Raw genomic sequence first — 23,985 nt, forward strand, 5'->3', positions numbered from 1 at the left:
TTAGTTGAGTCGATAATATCAATAGTTGGCTTATATTCACTGGTCAAATAGCAAAAGGGCCACTTAGGCATGTTGCTCTGCTATGTGTTGGAAGGGAAAAAGATGTTTTCCATGTCTGTGAGGATTTTATAGTATAATGAGAGAAGACTCACTTGTAAAGGCTAGCTATAGCAAGAGACAGCATAGACAACATAAATAAAATACTTTTTTGTTTAAGGAAGTGGTCCTATGTAGAAATATATGAAGAAAATATCTCATATATTATAAGAACTCATAGTTCCTCTCCATCTATATTAGTGCATTGCAAAAGGCAACTGGCAAAAGAGGAATTATTATTTCTCGTTCCACATATCCTTCTGCTGGACGATGGTCAGGACACTGGTTTGGAGACAACTATGCAACATGGGACAATTTGGAAAAATCTATCATTGGTATGTGAGAGTCACCATCTTTCTCATTATTCTTTTGAAGTTTGTATTAGCTATTCACTGTTGCTAGTTCATATACTTTATAAGTCCTTTTAATATGCTTTTGGCACCATGTTCTCTGACAAATAACATAATGAAAAAGCAATGGGCCAGAGAGCAGGATTTAGCTTATTTTGAGAAAATCATTTTGTCCCTTTTGGTCTCAGTTTCCTTTTGTGAAAGGGCAGAAACTGAGAAAGATAGCATATAGAACTAAGAAAAGAAATGGATAGAAATTCTAGAGTCTAGGGAATAAGAATATCTTGTAGATGCTAAAGTATGAAACATCTCAAACAAATTTTGAAAGTTTTCTGACTATATTTGGATAGAGTAAATAAAATATTATTTTGTTAAAGGGATTATTTTTCAGTTTCAGATATAGACTTAAAAATTATTTATATTTATATTAGGATTCAAGGAAAACACTTAATCAATGTTTAGAAATATTCGTTTAAAAGAAGAGCTGGAAATTCACATACATTCTATTTCATGAAAATGATCACTCCTCAGGGGATTTTATCTAATAAGGATAACTCAGTTTGTTTCAAATGATAAGATCTATGGCTAGATAATTACAGAAACAGCCTTTTATTTTAATAATAAAACCAAGGAAGCCATTAACACGTTCTTATACTATAATTTGTTCATAACAGCTTTGTGATCTAAATGTGTCATCTTGAAAGAGTCAAGGAGTCTTATTTTTATAAATGTCATTAATACTATAAAGTAAAAAAAAATACGTACATTTTATAGGAAGAAAAAATAAAAAGTGTATTAATAATCGGAAAAGCTGTTTTATTGAATTAGAGGTCAGTATTAGAAAAAATAAATAGAAAATATACAAGCAACTTATGCAGCTCAATTCCAGAAAAATAAATGACCCAGTCAAAAAATGGGCCAAAGAACTAGACATTTCTCCAAAGAAGACATACAAATGGCTAACAAACACATGAATAGATGCTCAACATCACTCATTGTTAGAGAAATGCAAATGAAGACCACAATGAGATACCACTTCACACCAGTCAGAATGGCTGCGATCCAAAAGTCTGCAAGCAATAAATGCTGGAGAGGGTGTGGAGAAAAGGGAACCCTCTTACACTGTTGGTGGGAATGCAAACTAGTACAGCCACTTTGGAGAACAGTGTGGAGATTCCTTAAAAAACTGGAAATAGAACTGCCTTATGACCCAGCAATCCCACTACTGGGCATACACACCGAGGAAACCAGAATTGAATGAGACATGTGTACCCCAATGTTCATCGCAGCACTGTTTATAATAGCCAAGACATGGAAACAACCTAGATGTCCATCAGCAGATGAATGGATAAGAAAGCTGTGGTACATATACACAATGGAGTATTACTCAGCCATTAAAAAGAATACATTTGAATCAGTTCTGATGAGACGGATGAAACTGGAGCCGATTATACAGAGTGAAGTAAACCAGAAAGAAAAACACCAATACAGTATACTAACACATATATATGGAATTTAGAAAGATGGTAACGATGACCCTATATATGAGACAGCAAAAGAGACACAGATGTGTAGAGCGGACTTTTGGACTCAGAGGGAGAGGGAGAGGGTGGGATGATTTGGGAGAATGGCATTGAAACATGTATACTATCATGTAAGAAACGAATCACCAGTCTATGTTTGATGCTGGATACAGGATGCTTGGGGCTGGTGCATGGGGATGATCCAGAGAGATGATATGGGGTGGGAGGTGGGAGGGGTGTTTCATGTTTGGGAACTCATGTACACCCGTGGTGGATTCATGTTGATGTATGGCAAAACCAATACAGTATTGTAAAGTAAAATAAAGTAAAAATAAAAATTAAAAAAAAGAAAAAAGCAAATATCAAAATATTGATTTCTGCAATTTTCTTTTATAATTTTTAGGTATGATGGAATTTAGTCTCTTTGGAATGTCATATGTAAGTAGCTCTATTCCTCTTATCTTCATCACTTGTGAATATTAAAAAAAGTACTATTAACGTTCATTAAATATCACTGTATTTTATTTTTTTTCTTATTAACTTTTTTATTTCTTTTAAATGAGCATAATTATAACATCATTATGAGAATTAAATTTCATACATGTAAAAAATTTTATAGAAGTGATTAGCTCATAGAAAATACTCATTATGTGTGAGTTATTAACTGGAGCCGATTATACAGAGTGAAGTAAGCCAGAAAGAAAAACACCAATACAGTATACTAACACATATATATGGAATTTAGGAAGATGGCAATGACGACCCTGTATGCAAGACAGGAAAAAAGACACAGATGTGTATAACGGACTTTTGAACTCAGAGGGAGAGGGAGAGGGTGGGATGATTTGGGAGAATGGGAATTCTAACATGCATACTATCATGTAAGAATTGAATCGCCAGTCCATGTCTGACGTAGGGTGCAGCATGCTTGGGGCTGGTGCATGGCGATGACCCAGAGAGATGTTGTGGGGAGGGAGGTGGGAGGGGGGTTCATGTTTGGGAACGCATGTAAGAATTAAAGATTTTAAAATTAAAAAAAAATAAATAAAAAATTTAATAATAAAAAAATAAGTACTAAGAATAATAAATCACTGTATTTTAGACTGGAGCAGATATCTGTGGTTTCTTCAACAATTCAGAATATCAGCTCTGTGCCCGCTGGATGCAACTTGGAGCATTTTATCCATATGCAAGAAATCACAACAGTGCATTTACTAGAGTATGTAATTACTGCATTTACTCTCATTCTTTTGTCCCACTAACCTTAAGCATCTCTGACTAGAATTCACCCTTCCTGGCTGATTTCCAGATGAATGTTTTGAATCTCTACATTTACTGAGGGCATCTGAGTCCATCAGTTTAAGAATTTCCTGATTTGGGTTATCTTTATACTTTGGGGTTTAAGACTTGGTTGGCTGGCATATGTACTGCTGGTCTATATAATTTTGGAGAAGCCAGGGCAAAAACTGCTTCTGGAAATCCTTACAAACCTGGACAGAACAATGAAAAAAAAATTGTCTTCAAACTAAATAATTAGAAAGAGTCACTTAAAATACTAGTATCAATGTGTGAAACAGGCAAATTTAAACAGCAAACATTTTAAAGATGAATTGAGAAGAAATAAAAGGAAAAGGGAATCATGAGAACAAATTTATATGTGGTGGCACTATATACCTTATATATACTTTACTAAACTGGAAGAACTTTTTGAGTGAGGTGGTTGGTGGCGTTAGTGGTAAAGAACTTGCCTGCCAGTTCAGGAGACATAGGAAACATAGGTTCAGTCCTTGGGCTGGAAGATCCCCTGGAGGAGGATGGCAACCCACTCCAGTATTATTGCCTGAAGAATCCCATGGACAGAGGAACCTGGAGGGCTATATGTTCCATAGGGTTGCAAAGAGCTGGGCACGATTGAAGTGACAGCACACAGCTCATAGAAAAGTATAAACAATTGAAGACAGTATTTAACTAAGTGTTATATTTTGTGATATTCATTTTCAGTGAAAAATTATAGAAAAAAAGATAAATTATCAAAATGCACCTCATTGAAGAATTGTAGATGGAGCTGGTCTTTTAAGGATGCAGTTTAGCCATAATAACTGAATGGCAGAATTCATCATGTGTTGTGAATTCTTCATGTCACCTCTAGGAAATTTCAGTCAGAATAGAAGGAAAAATTTGTATTACAAAATGAAAATATATACAAGGTTAAAGGCAGTATGGGGCCACATTTTGGGAGAATTTGTAATTCTTTGTAATAATTTGTAATAAGTTGGGCAATAAAGAAGTTGATAAGATAGGAATATTTTAACAGGAGAACATTTTGTCAATAATGCAATTCAGAAAGCTGTATTATTAGGAGATTGAGGCTTGAATGAATAAAATCCTAAACAGGGATTCTTTAATAATTCTTTAATTTTTCTTTCATTCAAGAGGAATTCATTGAAAATCTATTATTTAATAATTTACAAAGTCCCTGCACTCTATATGATTTATATAATATATATCCAAAGGATAGAGATAATAGACAATTATGTGTATATATATATACACATAATATAATATGTATATATTGTATGTATACATATTGTATGTATGTATATATGTATATAATATGTATATATAACATATATATAATATGTATATAGAACAGCAGTCCAAATAAGTTATATGAGGGAAAACTTGGGTAAGCTAAAATTATAAAGAGTTATTTGGGTTCTGTTTTAGAGGGGATGCTCAGGGAAGTCTTCTTGGATAAAGTGACATTAGCATTAGAGCAGAGACTTGAGTTGGGGAAACAAACAAATTTAAACATATGGGGATGAATTTCAAGACAGGGGAACAAGTGAAAGACCACAAAGTGGGAATGTGGCTGGAGTTTTGAAGGCTATGAAATTGGAGAGGGAAAGACTGATGAAGTATTTCTGAATGAAATGTGAAGAACAGAAGTCTCACGTTTAGGAGGTAGTATAATTGAATTTAGGAATGTATGGTTTAGGATTAAATGCTTATTTTCAGCATGTAAAAACTGAAATAATGTCAACAAAGTCAGTATGCAACAGATATGGTCTTTACCTCTTCTAACTTGACTTGGAAACTGGTAACAGTAGGAGAAGACAGAGCTTAGTAGTTATTGGATCATTGTACTTTCAAGGTTTTACCTATTCTAATTCTACACGTACCAATTTAACAATTGGTCACCATTCAAACGTTTTTACTACTGGAATCTAGGAAAATTGAAATCTTCATAGATAGGATACCACTCTTAAAAACTCTGTTCCTGTTGATAATCACAAAAAACACTGAAAGTGTTGTCCCCTGGAGTCATGTGGCAGTCTTATTTGTTCCCTTGATATAAAGTAGAATGTAAGATAGTAATCAATTTCCCTATTATTTTTTAACCAGTAAGTGCGATAACATTGTTTGAGTGCATGCATGGGTTGTGCAACCCCATGGACTATAGCCCACCAGGCAATTTCCCTTGAGAATACTCAAGCGGGTTGCCATTTCCTCCTCCAGGGGATCCTCCTGACCCAGGGATTGAACCAGCCTCTCTTGAGTCTTCTGCATTGGCAGGCAGATTCTTTACCACTGAGCCATGAGGGAAGCCCACAATAACATTATTTAGAAGTTTTTAACTTTCCAGGATCAATTTTAGGCTTTTTACCTGGAGAGTGATTCCAGAGCAGATTTGGTGGGCATGTTCTTTTTTGTTATGCAATATTAATTTGATCCTCTCCTCTTCCTATACTATTATTTCTTCAGTACCATAGTTTATTCATTTCTCATGAGATCACAGTGTGCAGGGTTACTGTGATGGACTTTGCATGTCTCTTTATTTCAATCCACTTTTGTATAGCATTCTGTTTCTCCCCTAGACTTTTCATCCTATAGTGAGTATCACCACAGTTGACAAGGGTATTTGTCACCTATTCAAATATGAACTGCTCTTTAAGTAGGTTCGCCTACATGAAATCATGTATGAGCTTAATTTGTACTTTCTTATTAGAGTGTTAATATTATGCTCTGTCTTTCCATCATATGAGATAGAAATATTACTCCAGAAGAATTTTGTGAAGAACGTATGTAGCATATGATGGTGATTTAAAGTATTCCATAGTTTTTATCCTTCAAATATGTATTTGAAAACTATGATTTAACCAAGGACAAGAGCTTATATTTCATTTTGCTTTGTTTCAGAGACAAGATCCTGCTTCCTGGAATAAAACTTTTTCTACAATGTCAAGGGACATTCTAAATATTAGATACACTTTATTGCCCTACTTCTATACACAGATGCATGAAATTCATGCTCATGGTGGCACTGTTATCCGACCCCTTTTGCATGAGTAAGTTCACATTAATTTTCCTACCACAAAGAAATTAGCTATTCTTTGTTTTATTCAATTATCAATATAAAATGGGCTTTCCCTGGTGACTCAGCTGGTAAAGAATCCGCCTGCAATGTGGGAGACTGGATTTAATCCCTGGGTTGGGAAGATCCCCTGGACGAGGGAATGGCTATCGACTTCAGTATTCTGGACTGGGGAATTCCATGGAGTGTGTAGTCCATGGGATCACAAAGAGTCAGCATGACTGAGCGACCTTGACTTTCATTTCCAATCTACTTTCACTTCAATATAAAATATTTTAAACTAAAACATTTTTTGTTGTTGTTTTAGTGTACATTTTGGATTAATAAGCATTTACATGAGGAAATCTGCTAAAAAGCAGTCTAATATATGCCATTAAAAATGAAGTACATTAACCAGTTTTTAAAAAGCAATAATTTTTAGAAATAACTACTACATACCAAGTATTGTTTTAGATTACTTATAGACCTTATTACAGTGTGTATTTTTGAGAATTCTTGCAAGTAAGTAATATTATCTCTATATTATGATTTGTTTAACTGAAGTTTACTGCAATTCAGTTAATGTACCACATACAAATGCCTGACTGAGGAAGACCATCCTAACTCTCCCATTCTTTGTAGAAAATTGTTTTGGATTTACTCTTTAAATCTCAAACTGATACATGACCAAATCTTGAAATTCAATTCTATGAATATAGTTGCAAAAATGTTAACATGTTCTGTTTTTAGTGCAAATACATTTCTTATGGATGTTACACAAAATAAAAAACAAACATGTATACAAACCAAAAAAAATTGAAATAATCATGATATACTTAACTTCCTGTGTGACCTATATTATCAGAATAATTGAATGCGGTCATTTGTTAGATTTCACTATTCATAAACCAGTAAAAAAAAATACACAGAGAATATTTACTTAAATTAAGCAGTTCAGGTCAATTAAGTCACACAGTCATGACCTAATCTTGGCGACCCCATGATTCGCAGCAGGCCAGGTCTCCCTGTACATCACCAACTCCTGGAGTTCACTCAGATTCATGTCCATTGAATCAGTGATGTCATCCAGCTATTTCATCCTCTGTCCTCACCTTCTCCTCCTGTCCCCAATCCCTCCCAGCATCAGAGTCTTTTCCAATGAGTCAACTCTTCCATGAGGTGGCCAAAGTACTAGAGTTTCAGCTTTAGCATCAGTCCTTCCAATGAGCAGGACGGATCTCCTTTAGGATTGACTGGTTGGATCTCCTTGCAGTCCAAGGGACTCTCAAGAGTCTTCTCCAACACCACAGTTCAAAAGCATCTATTCTTTGGCATTCACAGTCTTTCTTTCTTCACAGTCCAACTCTCACATACATACATGGCCATTGGAAAAACCATAGCCTTGACTAGATGGACCTTTGTTGGCAAAGTAATGTCTCTGCTTTTCAATATGCTATCTAGGTTGGTCATAACTTTCCTTCCAAAAAGTAAGCGTCTTTTAATTTCTTCCTGCAGTCACCATCTGCAGTGATTTTGGAGCCCAGAAAAATAAAGTCTGACACTGTTTCCACTGTTTCCCCATCTATTTCCCATGAAGTGATGGGACCAGATGCCGTGATCTTCGTTTTCTGAATATTGAGCTTTAGGCCAACTTTTTCACTCTCATCTTTCACTTTCATCAAGAGGCTTTTTAGTTCCTTTTCACTTTCTGCCATAATGGTGGTGTCATCTGCATATCTGAGGTTATTGATGTTTCTCCCGGCAATATTGATTCCAGCTTGTGCTTCCCCCATCCCAGGGTTTTCACGATGTACTCTGCATAGAGGTTAAAAAAGCAGGGTGAAAATATACAGCCTTGACGTACTCCTTTTCCTATTTGGACTGGAACAACCAGTCTGTTGTTCCATATACAGTTCTAACTGTTGCTTCCTAACCTGCATACAGGTTTCTCAAGAGTTATGTCAGGTGGTCTTGTAGTGCCATCTCTTTCAGAATTTTCCACAGTATTGTGATCCACACAGTCCAAGGCTCTGGCATAGTCAATAAAGCAGAAATAGATGTTTTTCTGTAACTTTCTTGCTTTTTTGATGATCCAGTGGATGTTGGCAATTTGACCTCTGGTTCCTCTGCCTTTTCTAAAACCGGCTTGAACATCTGGAAGTTCACAGTTCACATATTGCTGAAGCCTGGCTTGGAGAATTTTAAGCATGACATTACTAGTGTTGAGATGAGTGCAATTGTGTGGTTGTTTGAACTTTCTTTGACATTGCCTTTCTTTGGGATTAGAATGAAAATTGACCTTTTCCAGTCCTGTGGCCACTGCTCAGTTTTCCAAATTTGCTGGCATATTGAGTGCAGCACTTTCATAGTCTCCCACTTTTCTTCCAGAGTGTTTGTATCTTTGCTTCCTGTTTTTTGATCTTCTATTTGGCAAAGTTAATATTTGAACCTATGTATTGGTGATGGACAGGGAGGCCTGGTGTGCTGTGATTCATGGGGTCGCAGAGTTGAACATAACTGAGCGATTGAACTGAACTGACTGAACTGAACTTAAGTTCACTTCAAAGGAGATTTCTCACTCAGTCGGTCTTACATGTCCATTGTAACTCTGCATTTTGTCAGAAGGTTTAGTCATGCTCTAGATTTACTCATAAAATATTGTACCACTGTGTATTGAATTTTGGGGCTTCCCTGGTGGCTCAGCTTGTAAAGAATCTGCCTGCAATGCCAGAGACCTGGGTTCAATCCCTGAGTTGGGAAGATCCCCTGGAGAAGGGAACAGCTACATACTCCAGTATTCTGGCCTGGAGAATTCCATGGACTGTATAGACCATTGGGTCACAAAGAGTTGGACATGACTGAGTGACTTTCACATATTGAATTCCAAATGATGGAATTGTTTTTGATCTTTTATAGTTTGATTTGCATTTCTATCCACAAAAGTCCATGCTTCAAAATATGTTTTCAATAATTATTTTATTGTATTTCAAAGAGATAAATTTATTTGATTTAACTTTGTATATATTTTGTCCAGGTTTTTAAATGAAAAGCCAACCTGGGATATATTCAAACAGTTTCTGTGGGGTCCAGCATTTATGGTTACCCCTGTATTGGAACCTGTAAGTCCCATTTAATATTTTTGTTCACAAAAGAATATTCTTTGGTTTATATGTTTTTAATGACTATATATTTTTAAATTCCAGTATGTTGACACTGTAGAAGGCTATGTCCCTAATGCTCGGTGGTTTGATTACCATACAGTAAGTAATTAAGAAATTTGGGGGGATTGACAAAATAGAAATAACAAATTGATTATAGCATTTTTATTAATGACATACTTGTTTTCCTTTCCACTTAAAAAGAATAAGATGTTTCTTACTAATTAACAAACAGTGAGAGAGTTAATTTATTGTGCCATAGATTGTTATATAGTCATGGATTTATTTTACTAAATAAATGTGAAAATTGTACATTGTGCATTAAAAGGTCATTACCTTTTATTAAGTATGCAAGAAGATTGCTAAAAGTAATGCATTCCTTCCAAGAATAATATATGTGACAAGTCAGGAATAACTTTTGTGACCCATCAAACACCCATGTATTTTTTGCATGTGCATACTACAAAAAATAGTGGTAAGTTAATTTCAAAGCTATAAATAACCTAAGGAATAAACTGGTTTATCATTTAACCAACATAACTTCCTGAATAAATGTGTGTGGTTTTATTATTTTTAAATTAAAAATTATATTATTTGATTCTATAAATGTGCCCCCTCAAGTACCAGTGTTGCTGATGATTCTCTAATTGCTTTTGTTCTTTCTTGCAACTGTCTCATTTCCAGGGCAAAGATATTGGTGTCAGAGAAACATTTCATACGTTTGCAGCTCCTTTATATGAAATCAACCTACATGTCCGTGGTGGTTACATCCTACCATGTCAAGAGCCTGCTAACAACACATTTTACAGGTAAGTGAAGTATAAGTCTTGAGAGTCCCTTGAACTTCAAGTCGATCAAACCAGTTAATTCTAAAGGAAATCGAGCCTGAATATTCATTGGAAGGACTGTTGCTGAAGCCCCATTTTGGCCCTGCATGCGAAGACCTTACTTATTAGAAAAGACCCTGATGCTGGGGAAGATTGAAGACAAATGGAGAAGGGGGCAGCAGAGGATAAAATGATTAGAGAGTATCACCAACTAAATGGACATGAAATTGAGCAACACCAGGCAGATAGTGGAGGACAGAGGAACCTGTCAGCTACGGTTGTAAAGAGCTGGACACGATTTAGCAACTGATAACAGCAACAAAAACAAAGTGTTTATAGAACTCAGATTAGATTTTCAGATACATAATGCTAGAATTGTCAAGAACCAGGAAAGTTCTTAGATTTTGTCCTACTTCCAAGCTTACAGGTTAGCCTGCCACAGTTTCATGACTACGGTGTCTGAGACAAAGGTCTTACTCATGGCATAGCAAGAAATATGAGCTTCATGTTTACTTCAGTGTCACTTGACCCCCAAGTCCCATGTGGGTGAGTGACATCAAGTGACCCAGGTGGATACTGTCCACGCAGGAGGTTTATGTCACAATGAAGGAATGCCAAGTTTTGGGAAACTCAACCTTTTATAGTAGACTTTGAGTAAATTATCCATTATTTGCTTTGAAGGGAGAAAAATTGTCAGTGCTTAAATAATGTAGAAATTTGACTCATGGAAAATTGATTTCCAACATGATAGAAATGTTTCACAGACCAAAACAACAACTGAAATTTAATGTCTTCTGTATAAACATGCAAAGGTATTGATAACATGCAAAGCTTTTGTATTTTAAATGGCTGCCTCACCTAAGACTCATTATTTTTTCTGAGTCTGATATGTGGAAAGAAGTATTATTTTATTCATTAAAGTATATTTTTATTTTTTATTTTATTTTATTTTTTAGTTTTTATTTTTGCTTTATTTTACTTTACAATACTGTATTTGTTTTGTCATACATTGACATGAATCCACCACGGGTGTACATGAGTTCCCAATCCTGAATCCCCCTCCCACCTCCCACCCCATATTGTCTCTCTGGATCATCCTCATGCACCAGCCCCAAGCACCCTGTATCCTGCATTGACCATAGACTGATGATTCATTTCTTACATGATAGTAAACATGTTTCAGTGCCATTCTCGCAAATCGTCTCACCCTCTCCCTCTCCCACAGAGTCCAAAAGTCTGTTCTATACATCTGTGTCTCTTTTGCTGTCTCACATACAGGGTTATCATTACCTTCTTTCTGAATTCCTTATATATCTGTTAGTATACTGTATTGGTGTTTTTCTTTCTGGCTTACTTCACTTTGTATAATCAGCTCCAGTTTCATGCATCACATTAAAACTGATTCAAATGCATTCTTTTTAATGGCTGAGTAATACTCCATTGTGTATATGTACCACTGCTTTCTTATCCATTCAACTGCTGATGGACATCTAGGTTGTTTCCATGTCCCGGCTGTTATAAACAGTGCTGCGATGAACATTGGGGTACACGTGTCTCTTTCAATTCTGGTTTCCTCGGTGTATATGCCCAGGAGTGGGATTGCTGGGTCATAAAGCAGATCTATTTGCAATTTTTTAAGGAATCTCCACACTGTTCTCCAAAGTGGCTGTTCTAGTTTGCATTCCCACCAACAGTGTAAGAGGGTTCCCTTTTTTCCACACCCTCTCCAGCATTTATTGCTTGTAGACTTTTGGATCACAGCCATTCTGACTGGTGTGAAGTGGTACCTCATTGTGGTCTTGATTTGCATTTCTCTGATAATGAGTGATATTGAGCATTTTTCATGTGTTTGTTAGCCATCTGTATGTCTTCTTTGGAGAAATGTCTATTTAGTTCTTTGGCCCATTTTTTGACTGGGTCGTTTACTTTTCTGGAATTGAGCTGCATAAGTTGCTTGTATATTTTTGAGATTAGTTGTCAGTTGCTTCATTTGCTATTATTTTCTCCGATTCAGAATGTTGTCTTTTCACCTTGCTTATAGTTTCCTTTGTTGTGCAGAAGCTTTTAATTTTAATTAGATCCCATTTGTTTATTTTTGCTTTTATTTCCAGTATATTGGGAGGTGGATCATAAAGATCCTGCTGTGATTTATGTTGGAGAGTGTTTTGCCTATGTTCTCCTCTAGGAGTTTTATAGTTTCTGGTCTTACGTTTAGATCTTTAATCCATTTTGAGTTTATTTTTGTGTGTGGTGTTAGAAAGTAATCTAGTTTCATTCTTTTGCAAGTGGTTGACCAGTTTTCCCAGCACCACTTGTTAAAGAGATTGTCTTTACTCCATTATATATTCTTGCCTCCTTTGTCAAAGATAAGGTGTCCATAAGTGTGTGGATTTATCTCTGGGCTTTCTATTTTGTTCCATTGATCTATATTTCTGTCTTTGTGCCAGTACCATACTGTCTTGATGACTGTGGCTTTGTAGTAGAGCCTGAAGTCAGGCAAGTTGATTCCTCCAGTTCCATCCTTCTTTCTCAAGACTGCTTTGGCTATTCGAGGTTTTTTGTATTTCCATACAAATTTTGAAATTATTTGTTCTAGTTCTGTGAAAAATACCGCTGTTAGCTTGATAGCGATTGCATTGAATCTGTAGATTGCTTTGGTTAGAATCCTCATTTTCACTATATTGATTCTTCCAATCCATGAACATAGTATATTTCTCCATCTATTAGTGTCCTCTTTGCTTTCGTTCATCAGTGTTTTATAGTTTTCTATATATAGGTCTTTAGTTTCTTTAGGTAGATAAATCCTAAGTATTTTATTCTTTTCGTTGCAATGGTGAATGGAATTGTTTCCTTAATTTCCTTTTCTACTTTCTCATTATTAGTGTATAGGAATGCAAGGGATTTTTGTGTGTTGATTTTATATCCTGCAACTCTACTATATTCATTGATTAGCTCTAGTAATTTTCTGGTGGAGTCTTTAGGGTTTTCTATGTAGAGGATCATGTCATCTGCAAACAGTGAGAGTTTTACTTCTTCTTTTCCAAAGTATATTTTTAAAATGAACTTTTCTATGAACTTTAAGCAAACAATGCTCAGAAGACTTCTCTTTCCTTCTGTCTTTTCCAGACCCCCTTTTCTTCCTCCATCAGTACTATGACACAACTAGATCACTTTCTAACACCACACACAAAAATAAACTCAAAATGGATTAAAGATCTAAATGTAAGATCAGAAACTATAAAACTCCTAGAGGAGAACATAGGCAAAACACTCTCCGACATAAATCACAGCAGGATCCTCTATGATCCACCTCCCAGAATTCTGGAAATAAAAGCAAAAATAAACAAATGGGATCTAATTAAAATTAAAAGCTTCTGCACAACAAAGGAAAATATAAGCAAGGTGAAAAGACAGCCTTCTGAATGGGAGAAAATAATAGCAAATGAAGCAACTGACAAACAACTAATCTCAAAAATATACAAGCAACTTATGCAGCTCAATTCCAGAAAAATAAACAACCCAGTCAAAAAATGGGCCAAAGAACTAAATAGACATTTCTCCAAAGAAGACATACTGATGGCTAACAAACACATGAAAAGATGCTCAACATCACTCATTATTAGAGAAATGCAAATCAAGACCACAATGAGGTACCACTTCACACCAGTCAGAATGTCTGCGATCCAAAAATCTGCAAGCAATAAATGCTGGAGAGGGTGTGGAGAAAAGGGAACCCTCCTACACTGTTGGTGGGAATGCAAACTAGTACAGCCACTATGGAGAACAGTGTGGAGATTCCTTAAAAAATTGCAAATAGAACTACCTTATGACCCAGCAATCCCACTGCTAGGCATACACACCGAGGAAACCAGAATAGAAAGAGACACGTGTACCCCAATGTTCATCGCAGCACTGTTTATAATAGCCAGGACATGGAAACAACCTAGATGTCCATCAGCAGATGAATGGATAAGAAAGCAGTGGTACATATACACAATGGAGTATTACTCAGCTGTAAAAAAGGAATTCATTTGAATCAGTTCTGATGAGATGGATGAAACTGGAGCCGATTATACAGAGTGAAGTAAGCCAGAAAGAAAAACACCAATACAGTATACTAACACATATATATGGAATTTAGAAAGATGGCAATGACAACCCTGTATGCAAGACAGGAAAAAAGACACAGATGTGTATAACGGACTTTTGGACTCAGAGGGAGAGGGAGAGGGTGGGATGATTTGGGAGAATGGCATTCTAACATGTATACTATCATGTAAGAATTGAATCGCCAGTCTATGTCTGACGCAGGATACAGCATGCTTGGGGCTGGTGCATGGGGATGACCCAGGGAGATGTTATGGGGAGGGAGGTGGGAGGGGGGTTCATGTTTGGGAACGCATGTAAAAATTAAAGATTTTAAAATTTTTTAAAAAATAAAAATTTAAAAAATAGTAATAATTTTAAAGCTATTATACTAATACTAAAAAAACAATTTAGTTTATGAAATTTAGTTTATAAAAGTAGATATCTATTGACAATATCACTACTCTTTCAAACTGCTAAGTCCTCTGTTGTCCATAGAAGAACCAGTCCTGTTTTTATCAATCTTGTCCCATTTTACAATAAAAGGTAGTTCAGATTTTCTATCCATTACCATTTATAACTGAACATCTTCTAAGACTGCTTATGTGACATCTCCCTCTTGTTCAACGATGTGTCATATCTACCAGGGGTTGTGGGTCCATTCTGTCTCCTATGACTGATGTAAAATGAATTTCTGATACCAATCACAGAATCTATTTCCACTGTTAAACTCCTGGCTTAGATATTCAGATTCTAGAGAACTCAGTTCTGTTTCTCTTCTCATCTCCTGCTGTACCTCCTCTCATGGTGATCCATGTGCTGACAGCCCCAGCTGGCATGAATAGGTTATGAGGAGCCTGGAAGGCTGCAGTTCATGGGGTCGCTAAGAGTCAGACACGACTGAACAACTTCACTTTCACTTCTCACTTTCATGCATTGGAGAAGGAAATGGCAATCCACTCCAGTGTTCTTGCCTGGAGAATCCCAGGGACAGGGGAGCCTGGTGGGCTACTGTCTATGGGGTCGCACAGAGTCTTACACGACTGAAGCTACTTAGCAGCAGCAACAGCAACGCCATCCAGATCCATCTCTGTCAACACCTTATCTTGTGCTGTGGATAGTCGCTCAGTTATGTCTGACTCTTTGCAACCTCATGAATTGTAGCTGGCTAGGCTCCTCTGTCCATGGGGATTCTCAGGCAAGAATACTGGAGTGGGTTGCCATGCCCTGCTCCAGTACTCCTCCAATACTTTATATTGATATCATTAAAGAGGAGAAAAATGATTGCACCTGAGAAGTAAGAGTCTCATGAAGGAGACCAGTTATAAATTGTGCCTTGAAGAATCCTTATGTTATCAAAGAGGACTAGAGAGGCCATTCTGTGTGTGTGTGTGTGTGTGTGCGCGTGTGTGTGCGTGTGTGTGTAGATAGGTAAAGTAAATAAGATATTTAGGTATACAGTTAACCTTTGAACAACATGGGTTTGAATTACATGAGTCCGCTTATATGTGGATATTTTTCAATAGTAAATAGTACAGTACGACTCAGTCCATGATTGGCTGAATCTGTGGGTGCAGAGGAACTGTGGTTACTTGGATGTATGTTGTTCAAGGGTAAACTGAACTTTCATTCTATACAGGGTAGAATGAAAGTTGTGAAGCTTCTCTTAATCTCATTTTAAGTATGTTGGGAAATTATGTTAAACCAGATATTCATGTTGCTAATAAGATCTACTTATCTTTTAATTCAGTGACTGTGAACTGAAATACATACATACATACTTGCTAAGACATGCTAAAATCTTTACTTGAAAAATATAAACTTGCTATGGAGATTTGAACTCTAGATATTTTAGGAGACTTCCATAGCAGTACAGCCTTTAACATTTGTGATCAGAAAAGGCAGATAGCTAAGCATAATTAATCCTTCCATGGCAGTATAAGGCTGTCAAACCAAGTGATTAGTATACTGAGAATGGAAGCAGATATTTAATTCAGAAATAAGCATATTATAGGCAGAAGATGGTAAGTATTGCTCAGTCCAAAGACAGGATGTGCAATTTTCTACTAGCTACTCTTCACATTCTTATTAATGGCTGTCAATGATAATTAAGTTATTTATTTATGGAAATATGAGGATAATTTATGTCATAAGGATTAAAACATGATACTGAAATAGCTTTATGTTTAATGGCCAATCATAGAATTATCATAGAAAGTGTAAATAAATAAATAACCTTAACATGGTTTTAATTATAAATGAGGTCACTTCTGATTTTCTATAGTAGGTGAATCCTTGATATCAAAGATATGCATGATATTTTCTATTAAATATGAAGGATTTTGTGGTTTATATACTTTCCATTCTTGTTAGTCACTCAGTTGTGTCTGACTCTCTGTGATTCCATGGACTATATCCCACCAGACTCCTCTCTCCATGGAATGCTTCTGGCAAGGATATTGGAGTAGGTAGCCATTCCCTTTTTCAGAGGATCTTTCCAGGCCAGGGATTAAACCTAGATCTTCTGCATTACAGGCAGATTCTTCACTATCTGAATCAGCAGGGAAGCCAGGAAAATCCTTTTATTTTCTTTTCCTAAAACAATTTGTATTCTCCTTAATTGATATCCTTATTTGTGTTCTTTGGACACATACAATAAAACACTCGATACTCTTTAAACGTTCATAAAATTATATTCTTTTTACAGCCGGCAGAATTACATGAAGCTCATTGTTGCTGCAGATGATAATCAGATGGCACAAGGATCTCTGTTTTGGGATGATGGAGAGACTATTGGTAAGTGTTCCATTTAGGAGTGTCAGGGGAGTGTGTAATTTCCTCAGTTCTGTCTCGCCACAGCAAAAATTTGAAGCAATGGACAGACCAGTGTTACAGTTTGGTGATACAGCTCAGTTTCATTTGGCAAGCAAAGGAAAAAACATCCTTGAAGCGTGAGGGTGGGCCGATCCAAAAGAAGTGAACAGAAGAGAAAAGAATCCAGAAACTCCTCTTTTTATATATTTTTCCTCCTCCCCCTGAACCTGCCCTGTGTAAATTGGGCTAGCCAGGAGGGCTGTTTGCTTCACCTGAGGTTCTTACTCTGGTCCTCAGACTGTTCTTCATTCTATTTTTGCAGGCTTTTTCTTTGTCTTTTAGCCACTGCTATTTTTTGGACTCCTTTTTTCCTATTCTAACTGCCTAAAATTCCCCCCTCAAGAGATGGGAGGTGCAATTCTTTAGGAATAGAGGCCTCCATCGAGGTCTTTCTGGCTACTTCCTGCTAAACTGGGATAGTGAGGGATATTGGGCCTCCCCCTCTTGCTAATCTCAAGCCTCAGAGTCCTTATAGTGGTGTCCATCTAAGGGTGAGTGATATTTCCCATGGTCGGGTGTAGTTTTATATATCCTTGTTGAACTGGCACTGCATGTTGTAGCTTATTGACCTGGGCAGAGACAAAAAATGTTTTACACAATTGATAATACGTGGAGCAATCATAAGCAGCATCAATATTGTGATAATAGGGATTAGTAGGGGCATTAGCTAGCTCCAAATCCTCCATTGCCAGAAGAAGGATCCACAAAGAGAGATTATAGCCACACTGAGAACTCTCCAGCTCATTCTTTGAGCTCCTGTAGGATCTGAATGTTTTGTTTTTCTTGAGGACTGTGAGACTTCCTTAAACTTTAGCTGGAGGTATTTACCCAGAAAAAACATATCTCATCCAAGATGGTTCAAGTCCCTCCTTGTTCAGGGATCAGGAGATCTATCTCTTGTCTATTTTGGAGTACAACTCTTGCCAAGCTGTGTTGGCTTTTTAGAGCTATCCTGAGAAATTTTATCCCCAGAAACTTAATTTTTGGCTGTTCATTAGAATGGCACTCATTTGTAGTCCTGAATAGGTATCTGAGATCTCCCAGGGGCTCACAGGTATATTGATTGTCCTCTTCAGTTTTCTTCCATGGCTTGACTTGTGAGTAGTGAATCCAGGAGTCGTATCCTATTAACTTGACTGTTGTAGGGGTATAAAGTATTACAGGGAAGGGGCCCGTCCCTGTGGGCTGGAGTTGAGCCTTTGGAGACTCATCTTTCCAGACTGTAATTAGGACTTGAGTCCCTAGAGCATATAGTGGTGGTTCTTTAGAATCTTTTGGGTCCTAGTTGACACCCCACAAGTGCATATCTTGTTGGAATGCCCAGTGGCCATGGTATGAGGCTGGAGGATCTGAGCCTCTGGATCTAGGAAGAGGTCATTGACATAAACAAATGGTCTCTCATATAGCATCTCATAAGGACTAAGACCAACCTGTTCCTTAGAAGCAATATGGATGTGAAGGAGAGCTATTGGTAAAGCCTCCTTCCATCCCAGGGAGGTCACCTGAGTTATCTTTTTAATTGCTGGTTTTAATAATTGTTTGGCTCTTCCTACTTTTCCTGAAGACCGAGGCCTCCAGGCACAATGGACATAAGAAGTAACGCCTAATGCTTTAGATACCTTGGATGACCTTAGAAGAAAATGGTGTCCCATTGTCACTTTGTAACGATCTGGGCAGACCAAATCTCAGAATGATTTCATAGAGCAGTTTTTTTACCACCTCCTCAGGCTTCTCAGTCTGGGTGGGAAAGCCTTCAGTCCATCCTGTGAATGTATCTATCATGACTTATAGGTATTTATACCCTTGAGAAACTGGCATCTGGGTGAAGTCCTTCTCCCAGTCCTCTCCTAGGTAGGTACCACGTTGTTGGGCAGACTGGGCCAGCTAGTGTCTTTGGGCTCCTTAGGCATTGTTTAACTGGTAATTGGGACAAAAGGAGAACACTTGCCTTCTAGTTGTTCAGAGGCTTGTTCCTCTGAAGGACCTTTCTAGTAATCTTAGGAGGGCCTTTCCCCCTAAATGAGTGGTAGCATATCACTAGTTAACCAACTTCCATTGAAGGTTCCCAGGCAGAAAAATGAGTCCCTCCTTTTGGAACTACTCTCATATGATATTTTTGAAAGTCTTCACTCTTAGTTTTAAGAGTCTCACCTTCAGCTTATGAAGGAGTTTCTGGCAAATTAGTCTGTGGATCTAAGGTAGCAACCCCTATTGATCTGTAATGCTGCTCTCTTAGCTGCCTGATCAGCTGCTTGGTTCCCTTGTACCACTTCTATGCTCCCTTTACAGTCAATGAGCAGATGGACTGCCTTCAAGAGCCTGAGGATTTTATCACCATATTTGATTGGGGACCCTCAGGTGTTCAAGTGCCCTCTTTCTTTCCAAATAGCAGTGTCTATGTAGCACCACAAAGGCATACTTGGAGTCAGTGTAAATGGCTACTCTTTTTCCTTTTCTCGGCCCGAAAGCTCAAGTCAGGGTTATGAGCTCAGCTAATTGGGCTGAAGTAACTGGTGGCAAATGTTTAGCAGCTGTGGTCTCAAAATTGGAGGGTACTGCATATCCAGTTCTTTTTCCATCCAAGACAAAGCTGTTTCCATCAGTGTACACAATTTCCTCAGGATTGGTCAGAAGATTTTCTGACAATCCCTCTTGGGTTTTGTCCAGTGGTCCAAGATTTCTAGGCAAGAGTGAAAAGGAAGAGAGCCCTCAGGGGTAAGCAGGAGGGTAGCTGGGTTAAGAACCTCACAAGGGGATGTAGTCAGGCATGGAGTTTCCATCAGCACCACTTGATATCTGAGGATCCTTTGATCAGACATCCATAAATGGCCTTTCCCATTCAGGAGCTGTTTCACTTGGTGACTGGTAAAAATAGTTAGTTTGTCCTCAAAAGACTGTTTTAAAGCATCTTCTATCAGGACCCCAATAGCTGCAAGACTTAAAAGTCAGGGAAAATCGGTGATGCCATTCAGCCATCTGATCCTGTCATTCACTTTTTCTCATGTCCCCATTCCCTCCCATCATCAGGGTCTTTTCCAATGAGTCAACTCTTCGCATGAAGTGGCCAAAGTACTGGAGTTTCAGCTTTAGCATCAGTCTTTCCAAAGAACACCCAGGGCCGATCTCCTTCAGAATGGATTTGTTGGATCTCCTTGCAGTCCAAGGGACTCTCAAAAGTCTTCTCCAATACCACAATTCAAAAACATCAATTCTTCAGCACTCAGCTTTCTTCACAGTCCAACTCTCACATCCATGCATGACCATTGGAAAAACCATAGCCTTAACTAGACGGACCTTTTTTGGCAAAGTAATATCTCTGCTTTTTAAAAATGCTATCTATATTGGTCATAGCTTTCCTTCCAAGGAAAAGCATCTTTTAATTTCATGGCCGCAATCACCATCTACAGTGATTTTGGAGCCCCCCAAAATAAAGTCTGACACTGTTTCCACTGTTTCTCCATCTATTTTCCATGAAGTGATGGGACCAGATGCCATGTTCTTCATTTTCTGAATGTTGAGCTTTAAGCCAACTTTTTCCACTCTCCTCTTTCACTCTCATCAACAGGCTTTTTAGTTCCTCTTCACTTTCTGCCATAAGAGTGGTGTCATCTGCATATCTGAGGTTATTGATATATCTCCCAGCAATCTTGATTCCAGCCTGTGCTTCTTCCAGCCTAGCATTTCTCATGATGTATTCTGCATATAAGTTAAATAAGCAGAGTGACTGTAAATAAGTACAGCCTTGACATATTCTTTTTCTTCTTTGGAACCAGTCTGTTGTTCTATGTCCAGTTCTAACTGTTGCTTCCATACCTGCATATAGATTTCCCAAAAGGCAAGTCAAGTGGTCTGACATTCCCATCTCTTTAAGAATTTTCCAGTTTATTGTGATCCACACATTCAAAGGCTTTGGCATAGTCAATAAAGCAGAAATAGATGTTTTTCTGGAACTCTCTTACTATTTCCATGATCTGGCAGATGTTGGCAATTTGATCTCTGGTTCTTCTCCTTTTCTGAAACCAACTTGAACATTTGGAAGTTCATGGTTCATGTATTGCTGAAGCCTGGCTTGGAGAATTTTGAGCATTACTTTACTAGCATGTGAGATGAACACAATTGTGTGGTAGTTTAAGCATTCTTTGTCAATGCCTTTCTGTGGGATTAGAATGAAAACTGACCTTTTCCAGTCCTGTGGCCACTGCTGAGTTTTCCAAATTTGCTGGCATATTGAGTGCAGCACTTTCACAGCATCATCTTTCAGGATTTGAAATAGCTCAACTGGAATACCATCACCTCCGCTAGCTTTGTTCGTAGTGATGCTTCTAAGGCCCACTTGACTTCACATTCCAGGATGTCTGGCTCTAGGTGAGTGATCACACCTTCATGATTATCTGGGTTATGAAGATCTTTTTTGTACAGTTCTTCTGTGTATTCTTGCCACCTCTTCTTAATATCTTCTGCTTTTGTTAGGTCCATACCATTTCTGTCCTTTATCAAGCCCATCTTTGCATGAAATATTCCCTTGGTATCTCTAATTTTCTTGAAGAAATCTCTAGTCTTTCCCATTCTGTTGTTTTCCTCTATTTATTTGTATTGATCTCTGAGGAAGGCTTTCTTATCTCCCCCTGCTATTCTTTAGAACTCTGCATTCAGATGCTTATATCTTTCCTTTCTCCTTTGCTTTTTACTTCTCTTCTTCACAGCTATTTGTAAGGCCTCCCCAGACAGCCATTTTTCTTTTTTCCATTTCTTTTCCATGGGGATGGTCTTGATCCCTGTCTCCTGTACAATGTCATGAACCTCCATCCATAGTTCATCAGGCACTCTATCAGATCTAGTCTCTTAAATCTATTTCTCACTTCCACTGTGTAATCATAAGGGATTTGGTTTAGGTCATACCTGAATGGTCTAGTGGTTTTCCCTACTTTCTTCAATTCAGGTCTGAATTTGGCAATAAGGAGTTCATGATCCAAGCCACACTCAGCTCCTGTCTTTTTTTTTGTTGTTGACTGTATAGAGCTTCTCCATCTTTGGCTGCAAAGAATATAATCAATCTGATTTCAGTGTTGACAACCTGTTGATGTCACGTGTAGAGTCTTCTCTTGTGTTGTTGGAAGAGGGTGTTTGCTATGACCAGTGTATTTTCTTGGCAAAACTCTATTAGTCTTTGCCCTGCTTCATTCCGTACTCCAAGGCCAAATTTGCCTGTTACTCCAGGTGTTTCTTGACTTCCTACTTTTGCATTCCAGTCTCCTATAATGAAAAGGACATCTTTTTTTGGGGTGTTAGTTCTGAAAGGTCTTGTAGGTCTTCATAGAACCATTCAACTTCAGCTTCTTCAGCATCACTGGTTGGGGCATAGGCTTGGATTACCGTGATATTGAATGGTTTGCCTTGGAGACAAACAGAGATCATTCTGTCGTTTTTGAGATTGCATCCAAGCACTGCATTTTGGACTCTTTTATTGACCATGATAGATACTCCACTACCCCATAAGGAGAAAATATTTGCCTTTCTCTTCCCCACCCCTACCCACTATATGTGCCTCATCCAATCAACAAATGACCCACAAGACCCCTATCCAAATCCTTGTACCATGGGTATAAAAGTGGACTAAGGACTCCTGTTCAACATTGATTCTCCCTTGAGCTGGCCCACTCTTCTAACAGTGTTTCCCACTCTGATAAATGTTATTCTCCTCTCATTTTGCCTCATGTCTGGAAATTCTTTTCCAACCCACACCCAGACCACAACATTAAGATTTTGTTAGCCATATGTCCCCTCAGCCATAGGATCAAGGACATCCTACCTTAACCCCTTAACAGGATCTTTTGAAATTTGAGACTGAGCCATGTGAGCTTTCTGCCAAGTTTGTTTTTGCTGTTCTGGTTTCCAGCACACTGGGCTTCATGTCAGTTCCTCTGTGCTGCATTTTCTTTGCATTAAGCTTCCACCATGGGAGCTTTCACCAAGTTAGGCTTCTGCTATGCTTGGTCTCTGCCTCATGGGGGCCAGGCTGACATTGTTTCAGCCAGGTTATATCCGAGAAACAGCAACAGAGATGTCAGGGGAGTGTGTAATTTCCTTGGTTGTGTCTTACCGCAGCAACAGTTAGAAGCGACAGATGGACCAGTGTTACAGCTCAGTATTATGTCAATTACAGCTCAGTTTTATTTGCCAAGCAAAGGAAAATACATTGTCAAAGTGTGTGAGTGGATGAGAGGACAGGCCCACCCAAAAGAAGCAAAGAGAAGAGAAGAGAAGCCAGAGGCTCAATTTTGGCTCCTCTCTTTTGGTGTTTTTTTCTCCTACCCCTGAGTCTGTCCCATGTAAACTGTGCTAGCCAGGAGGGCTGTATGCTTCACCAGAGGTTCTCACTCCCGTCCTCAGACCTTCCTTTGACCTATTTTTGTGGGCTTTTTCCTTTCTTTGTCTTTTAGCCATTGCTATTTTTTACTCCTTTTTCCTACTCTAACTACTTAACAGGAGATTAAATATAACTGATAGCATACATATTATCTCACATTATTTTTTGGTTATGTATTATTGTGCTTTGGAAGCTGAGTAAAAAAAAAAAAAAAGGCCAATAATGTTATTGAGAGCTAAAATAGTTTAATAAATAGTTGAATCAACTTAAAAATAGACTTACAAATATTTAAAGACGTTCTTCTTATCTTAAATATATGTAATCCCTATGATCAATGTCTAGATAACAAA

At 37.7% G+C, this 23,985-nt stretch overlaps 1 protein-coding gene across 1 annotated transcript in view; it reads left to right on the forward strand.

The window, feature by feature from the left end:
• Positions 1-23,985, forward strand: part of SI (sucrase-isomaltase) — a 114,747-nt gene that overhangs the window by 83,355 nt on the left and 7,407 nt on the right. The window contains exons 37-44 of the mRNA XM_069576813.1: positions 298-431; positions 2,373-2,407; positions 3,072-3,188; positions 6,170-6,318; positions 9,358-9,442; positions 9,527-9,583; positions 10,166-10,290; positions 17,102-17,190. Coding sequence (XP_069432914.1) covers positions 298-431; positions 2,373-2,407; positions 3,072-3,188; positions 6,170-6,318; positions 9,358-9,442; positions 9,527-9,583; positions 10,166-10,290; positions 17,102-17,190 — 791 coding nt within the window. The remainder of the gene's footprint in view (positions 1-297; positions 432-2,372; positions 2,408-3,071; positions 3,189-6,169; positions 6,319-9,357; positions 9,443-9,526; positions 9,584-10,165; positions 10,291-17,101; positions 17,191-23,985) is intronic.

The sequence above is a fragment of the Ovis canadensis genome, chromosome 1, assembly GCF_042477335.2.
Source record: "Ovis canadensis isolate MfBH-ARS-UI-01 breed Bighorn chromosome 1, ARS-UI_OviCan_v2, whole genome shotgun sequence".
NCBI lineage: Eukaryota > Metazoa > Chordata > Mammalia > Artiodactyla > Bovidae > Ovis > Ovis canadensis.